The 7,540-nt window shown below is 49.4% G+C and overlaps 1 protein-coding gene across 1 annotated transcript in view; it reads left to right on the top strand.

Annotated features, from left to right (window-relative positions):
* Positions 1–7,540, top strand: part of fbn1 (fibrillin 1) — a 170,125-nt gene that overhangs the window by 51,493 nt on the left and 111,092 nt on the right. The window contains 6 exon segments of the mRNA XM_052516796.1: positions 2,819–2,971; positions 3,083–3,325; positions 3,933–4,025; positions 4,028–4,087; positions 4,613–4,732; positions 4,813–4,938. Coding sequence (XP_052372756.1) covers positions 2,819–2,971; positions 3,083–3,325; positions 3,933–4,025; positions 4,028–4,087; positions 4,613–4,732; positions 4,813–4,938 — 795 coding nt within the window.

The following is a 7,540-nucleotide window of genomic DNA, read 5'->3' as shown; positions in this document are numbered from 1 at the left end:
GACACTTCTTCTGTTGCCATTTGTCTGTTTTCCACCTCTGCTTTCTTCAACCTCTGCTAGCACATCATTCTGCTTCTCAGCACAGCTGATCTATTGACTATAATAAACCCATCATGGGTAGACAAGGGGGCTGGAGAGAGAGGGGGACAGACAGGGAGACAGACAGGGAGACAGACAGGGAGACAGACAGGGAGACTAGGATAGTGATATACTGTATGTATCCTGACTAGACAGGACCATGGAGAAACAGACAGAGATACTGATATACCGGATGTATCCTGACTAGACAGGACCATGGAGAAACAGACAGAGATACTGATATACCGGATGTATCCTGACTAGACAGGACCATGGAGAAACAGACAGAGATACTGATATACTGGATGTATCCTGACTAGACAGGACCATGGAGAAACAGACAGAGATACTGATATACTGGATGTATCCTGACTAGACAGGACCATGGAGAGACAGTCAGGGATACTGATATACTGGATGTATCCTGACTAGAGAGAACCACGGAGAGACAGACAGGGATAGGGATATACTGGATGTATCCTGACTAGACAGGACCATGGAGAAACAGACAGGGATAGGGATATACTGGATGTATCCTGACTAGACAGGACCATGGAGAGACAGACAGGGATAGGGATATACTGGATGTATCCTGACTAGACAGGACCATGGAGAGACAGTCAGGGATAGGGATATACTGGATGTATACTGACTAGACAGGACCATGGAGAGACAGACAGGGATAGGGATATACTGGATGTATCCTGACTAGACAGGACCATGGAGAGACAGTCAGGGATAGGGATATACTGGATGTATACTGACTAGACAGGACCAGGGAGAGACAGACAGGGATACTAATATACTGGATGTATCCTGACTAGACAGGACCATGGGGAGCCATACAGGGATAGGGATATACTGGATGTATACTGACTAAACAGGACCATGGAGAGACAGACAGGGATACTGATATACTGGATGTGTCCTGGCTAGAGAGAACCACGGAGAGACAGACAAGGTTAGGGATATACTGGATGTAACCTGACTAGACAGGACTATGGAGAAACAGACAGAGATACTGATATACTGGATGTATCCTGACTAGACAGGACCATGGAGAGACAGACAGGGATAGGGATATACTGGATGTATACTGACTAGACAGGACCATGGAGAGACAGTCAGGGATTGGGATATACTGGATGTATCCTGACTAGACAGGACCACGGAGAGACAGACAGGGATAGGGATATACTGGATGTATCCTGACTAGACAGGACCATGGAGAGACAGACAGGGATAGGGATATATGATATTCTCTTGTCTGAAGGAGACATCACGTCAGACTGGTTTGTACACACACTTTCTGTCTCAGGTGCCTCTGCGTAGTCACACAGTGTGGAGGAAGCATTCAGTTTTGCATGTGTGTCTATGTGTGTGTGTATGCTTGTGCGTTTGTGTGTGCCAAAGAGAAGCAGCAATGGTCCACTGGCCAGGGGGTTGATGACCGTGCGTGTTAGGAACATGCACACACATCCTCGCCAACACACACACACACCAGGAACTCCCCTCCAAATATGTCCAGAGAGAGCAGTAAATCAGGACCAGATCGGTTCAGTTCGACTCACAAAGGATCCGGCAGGAATTTGGGTCAGAGTGGTCAAATTGACACACACACACACTCACACACACACACACACACACACACACACACACACACACACACACACACACACACACACACACACACACACACACACACACACACACACACACACACACACACACACACACACACACACACACACACAGTCCTCCAGGAGAGGATGTTTGTGAGGAAGGAATGTCGCTATGAGCCTTCCGCTCCACAGAGAGCTGCTGGTCCAGACATATCTATCTGTTTCCCACCAATACTCTACATTCATATGAACATCAACAAGCTCTGGCCCTGTGTTGAGATGTTTGTCCTCTTCCCTCCTTTATCCCCTCCTCTCTCTCTCCCTCCCTCTCCTTCCCCTCATCTTCCTCTGTCTCTCTCCTCTTCCCTCCTTTATCCCCTCCTCTCTCTCTCCCTCCCTCTCCTTCCCCTCATCTTCCTCTGTCTCTCTTCCTCTCCCATCCTCTCTCCTCTTCCCTCCTTTATCCCTCCTCTCTCTCTCCCTCCCTCTCCTTCCCCTCATCTTCCTCTGTCTCTCTTCCTCTCCCATCCTCTCTCCTCTTCCCTCCTTTATCCCCTCCTCTCTCTCTCCCTCCCTCTCCTTCCCCTCATCTTCCTCTGTCTCTCTTCCTCTCCCATCCTCTCTCCTCTTCCCTCCTTTATCCCCTCCTCTCTCTCTCCCTCCCTCTCCTTCCCCTCATCTTCCTCTGTCTCTCTTCCTCTCCCATCCTCTCTCCTCTTCCCTCCTTTATCCCCTCCTCTCTCTCTCCCTCCCTCTCCTTCCCCTCATCTTCCTCTCCCTCTCCTTCCCCTCATCTCTCTCTCTTCCTCTCCTCCCCTCCTCTCTCCTCCCTCCCTCTCCTTCCCCTCATCTTCCTCTGTCTCCTTTATCCCTCTCCTCTTCCCCCCTCTTCCTCTGTCTCTCTTCCTCTCCCATCCCCTCCCTCCCTCCCTCTCCTTCCCCTCATCTTCCTCTGTCTCTATTCCTCTCCCATCCTCTCTCCTCTTTCCTCACTCCCTTCCCCTCACCCCACTTAACTCAGAATCCCAATAGCCTGTTCTCTCTCTAGATATCCATGGTGGTTATTTCTAGGATGTGTTTGGTATAAACAGGTGTTGTCTGGTTTTGTCTCTCTCCAGATGCCCGGGGTGGGTACTGCTATGCCAGCCTGCTGAACGGGCGTTGTGCCAACCAGAACTCCCAGCTCCTGACCAAGATACAGTGCTGCTGTGACAGTGGGCGCTGCTGGTCAGACGGGTCCAGTCCTGAGTTGTGCCCCATGACAGGGACTGGTAGGTACTGACCCGGTACTCATGTCCAATCAGCAATCATTTTCACTTTAGCTGTAGATGTTTCTTCTCTATTTGGTCATATTTCTATGTGTCTCTCTCTCTCTGCTCTAGATGAGTACCAGAAGCTGTGCACACAGGTACAGACCAGTCCAGGGGGGGGGCCTCTCCCAGGAGGGGGAGGGTCTCTCCCAGGTGGGGGAGGGACTCTCCCAGGTGGAGGAGGGCCTCTCCCAGGCGGGGGAGGGGGAATACCAGGAGTTCCCCAGGTCCCAGGTATCTACCCAAGACCACCCTACCCAGGACCACCAATCCCTTTCCAGCCTCCGCCTGGACCAGGTCAATACCCTGGACCCAGTAAGTAGTACCCTGACCTCTTACCCCTCACCTCTCACCTCTGAAGCCTCCTCACATGTTAAAACCAGAGTCATATTAAAACCTTAATGGTTAAGAAATCCTTCAGTAGTGGGTCAACATAATTACTAGAGGTGCATGTGTACTGAAGTGTCTCTTATGACTATGAATGTGGTAATGTGGTAACCCCTCTTTCTGTCTCTCACCCCCCTTTTCTCTCTCCCTCTCTCCTTTCCCCCTCTCCCCACTACATCCCTCTCCCTCATCCTCTCCCTCTCTCTCCTTTCCCCCTCTCCCCACTACATCCCTCTCCCTCATCCTTTTCCCTCTCTCCTTTCCCCCTCTCCCCACTACACCCCTCTCCCTCATCCTCTCCCTCTCTCTCCTTTCCCCCTCTCCCAACTACATCACTCTCCCTACCTCTCATTTCCCCCTCTCCCCACTATATCCCTCTCACTCTCTCCTTCTCTCTCCTTTCCCCCTCTCCCCACTATATCCCTCTCCCTCTCTCTCCTTCCCCCTCTCCCCTCTACATCCCTCATCCTCTCCCTCTCTCTCCTTTACTCCTCTCTCCACTACATCTCCCCCTCTCCCCCCTCTCCCCCTCCAGGCATCATCCAGACCCAGAACATCAGTAGCAGCATTACTAACATGTGTGCGGTATACAGGAACCTGTGTCTGAACGGCCGCTGTGTCCCCTCCCTGGAAGCTACCGCTGTGACTGTAACATGGGCTTCAGACTAGACTCACGAGGAGAGTGTATCGGTGAGGGATGGATCGATGGAGGAGGGAGAGGGAGGGAGAGGGCAGGAGGGTGAGGGGAGGAGGGAGAGAGGGATGGAGGATGGAGAGGGCAGGAGGGTGAGGGGAGGAGGGAGAGAGGGATGGACGATGGAGGAATGAGGGAGGGAGGGGAGGAGGGGAGGGGAATGGGAGGGGAGGAGGAGAGAGGGATGGAAGAGGAGGGTGAGGGGAGAGGGAGGGGGTGAGGGGAGGAGAGAGGGAGGGGGTAGGGTGAGAGGGATGGAGGAGGGAGGGAGGGGCAGGAGGGTGAGGGGAGGAGGGAGAGAGGGATGGAGCAATGGAGGAGGGAGGGAAGGAAGGAGGGAAGAGAGAGAGAGAGAGAGAGAGAGAGAGAGAGAGAGAGAGAGAGAGAGAGAGAGAGAGAGAGAGAGAGAGAGAGAGAGAGAGAGAGAGAGAGAGAGAGAGAGAGAGAGAGAGAGGGAGGGAGGAAGGGTGGGAGGGACAGATGGACAGAGTTTGGTTCTTACGAGTGTGTTTGCTCTCCAGATGATGATGAGTGTGAGCGGAACCCGTGTGTGAACGGACAGTGTGTGAACACGGCTGGATCCTACTTCTGCCAGTGTCCTGCTGGCTTCCAGTCTACTGCTACCAGGACCGAGTGCAGAGGTAACACACACACACAACTGTACACACACACATACACAAACACAGAGTGGTGAGAATATCATGTCCTGTGTGTGTTTCAGACCTGGATGAGTGTGTGGCAAACGGTCGTATCTGTAACAACGGAAGGTGTGTGAACACTGAGGGGAGCTTCCACTGTGTCTGCAACGCCGGCTTTGAGATCTCTACTGACGGGAAGAACTGTCAAGGTCTGTCTCAAACACACCTCTCTCTCTGTTTGTCTTTGTGGATCTCTAGTGGTCTCTGTTGGTCTCTGTTGGTCTCTGTTGACCTCTGTTGACCTCTGTTGATCTCTGTTAATCTCTGTTGATCTCTGTTGGTCTCTGTTGATCTCTGTTGATCTCTGTTGGTCTCTGTTGATCTCTGTTGGTCTCTGTTGGTCTCTGTTGGTCTCTGTTGATCTCTGTCTGTTGGTCTCTGTTGATCTCTGTTGGTCTCTGTTGACCTCTGTTGACCTCTGTTGATCTCTGTTAATCTCTGTTGATCTCTGTTGGTCTCTGTTGATCTCTGTTGGTCTCTGTTGATCTCTGTTGATCTCTGTTGATCTCTGTTGATCTCTGTTGGTCTCTGTTGGTCTCTGTTGGTCTCTGTTGACCTCTGTTGACCTCTGTTGATCTCTGTTGATCTCTGTTGGTCTCTGTTGATCTCTGTTGATCTCTGTTGATCTCTGTTGGTCTCTGTTGGTCTCTGTTGATCTCTGTTGGTCTCTGTTGATCTCTGTTGGTCTCTGTTGATCTCTGTTGATCTCTGTTGGTCTCTGTTGGTCTCTGTTGATCTCTGTTGGTCTCTGTTGATCTCTGTTGATCTCTGCTGGTCTCTGTTGATCTCTGTTGATCTCTGTTGGTCTCTGTTGATCTCTGTTGATCTCTGTTGATCTCTGTTTGTCTCTATTGGTCTCTGTTGATCTCTGTTGGTCTCCGTTGATCTCTGTTGGTCTCTGTTGATCTCTGTTAGTCTCTGTTGATCTTTGTTGGTCTCTGTTGATCTCTGTTTGTCTCTATTGGTCTCTGTTGACCTCTGTTGATCTCTGTTGATCTCTGTTGATCTCTGTTGGTCTCTGTTGGTCTCTGTTGACCTCTGTTGACCTCTGTTGATCTCTGTTGGTCTCTGTTGACCTCTGTTGATCTCTGTTGGTCTCTGTTGGTCTCTGTTGACCTCTGTTGATCTCTGTTGATCTCTGTTGGTCTCTGTTGACCTCTGTTGATCTCTGTTGATCTCTGTTGGTCTCTGTTGGTCTCTGTTGGTCTCTGTTGATCTCTGTTGGTCTCTGTTGGTCTCTGTTGACCTCTGTTGACCTCTGTTGATCTCTGTTAATCTCTGTTGATCTCTGTTGGTCTCTGTTGATCTCTGTTGATCTCTGTTGGTCTCTGTTGATCTCTGTTGATCTCTGTTTGTCTCTATTGGTCTCTGTTGATCTCTGTTGATCTCTGTTGGTCTCCGTTGATCTCTGTTGGTCTCTGTTGATCTCTGTTAGTCTCTGTTGATCTTTGTTAGTCTCTGTTGATCTCTGTTGGTCTCTGTTGATCTCTGTTTGTCTCTATTGGTCTCTGTTGACCTCTGTTGATCTCTGTTGATCTCTGTTGATCTCTGTTGGTCTCTGTTGGTCTCTGTTGACCTCTGTTGACCTCTGTTGATCTCTGTTGGTCTCTGTTGACCTCTGTTGATCTCTGTTGGTCTCTGTTGGTCTCTGTTGACCTCTGTTGATCTCTGTTGATCTCTGTTGATCTCTGTTGGTCTCTGTTGACCTCTGTTGATCTCTGTTGATCTCTGTTGGTCTCTGTTGGTCTCTGTTGATCTCTGTTGGTCTCTGTTGGTCTCTGTTGACCTCTGTTGATCTCTGTTGATCTCTGTTGGTCTCTGTTGATCTCTGTTGGTCTCTGTTGACCTCTGTTGATCTCTGTTGATCTCTGTTGGTCTCTGTTGACCTCTGTTGATCTATGTTGACCTCTGTTGATCTCTATTAGTCTCTGTTGGTCTCTGTTGGTCTCTGTTGGTCTCTGTTGATCTCTGTTAATCTCTGTTGATCTCTGTTGGTCTCTGTTGATCTCTGTTAGTCTCTGTTGATCTCTGTTGATCTCTGTTGGTCTCTGTTGATCTCTGTTAGTCTCTGTTGGTCTCTGTTGATCTCTGTTGGTCTCTGTTAGTCTCTGTTCATCTCTGTTGGTCTCTGTTCATCTCTGTTGGTCTCTGTTGGTCTCTGTTGATCTCTGTTGATCTCAGTTGGTCTCTGTTGGTCTCTGTTGATCTCTGTTGATCTCTGTTTGTCTCTGTTGATCTCTGTTAGTCTCTGTTGATATCTTTCTCTCTCTCTGTTGATCTCTGTTTGTCTCTATTGGTCTCTGTTTCTCATTGTTTCTCTCTGTTGATCTCTTTTCCCCCCTCTATATCTCACAATTTTCATTTTAATTAACTTTATTAACATGCCCTATTGACACATACTGTCAAATACATCAGTCTCTATCTGTTTCTCTCTGTCTCTCTCTCTTTCGTTCTCTGTTTGTCTCCCTCTGTCTCTCTCTTTCTCTGTTTCTCTCTCTGTCTTTCTGTTTCTCTCTCTCTGTCTCTCTCTTTCTCTGTCTCTCATTCTCTCTCTCTCTGTTTCTCTCTGTCTCTCTCTCTCTCTCTCTTTCTCTCTCTCTCTCTCTCTCTGTTTCTCTCTCTGTCTTTCTGTTTCTCTCTCTCTGTCTCTCTCTTTCTCTGTCTCTCATTCTCTCTCTCTCTCTCTCTGTCTGTTTTTCTCTCTCTGTCTCTGTCTCTGTCTCTCTCTCTCTCTCTCTCTCTCTCTCTCTC

This window comes from Oncorhynchus keta, unplaced genomic scaffold (assembly GCF_023373465.1).
Source record: "Oncorhynchus keta strain PuntledgeMale-10-30-2019 unplaced genomic scaffold, Oket_V2 Un_scaffold_5444_pilon_pilon, whole genome shotgun sequence".
In the NCBI taxonomy this organism is placed as follows: domain Eukaryota; kingdom Metazoa; phylum Chordata; class Actinopteri; order Salmoniformes; family Salmonidae; genus Oncorhynchus; species Oncorhynchus keta.
The sequence above is the reverse complement of the archived record's forward strand: the minus strand, read 5'-3'. Positions and strand labels throughout refer to the sequence as shown.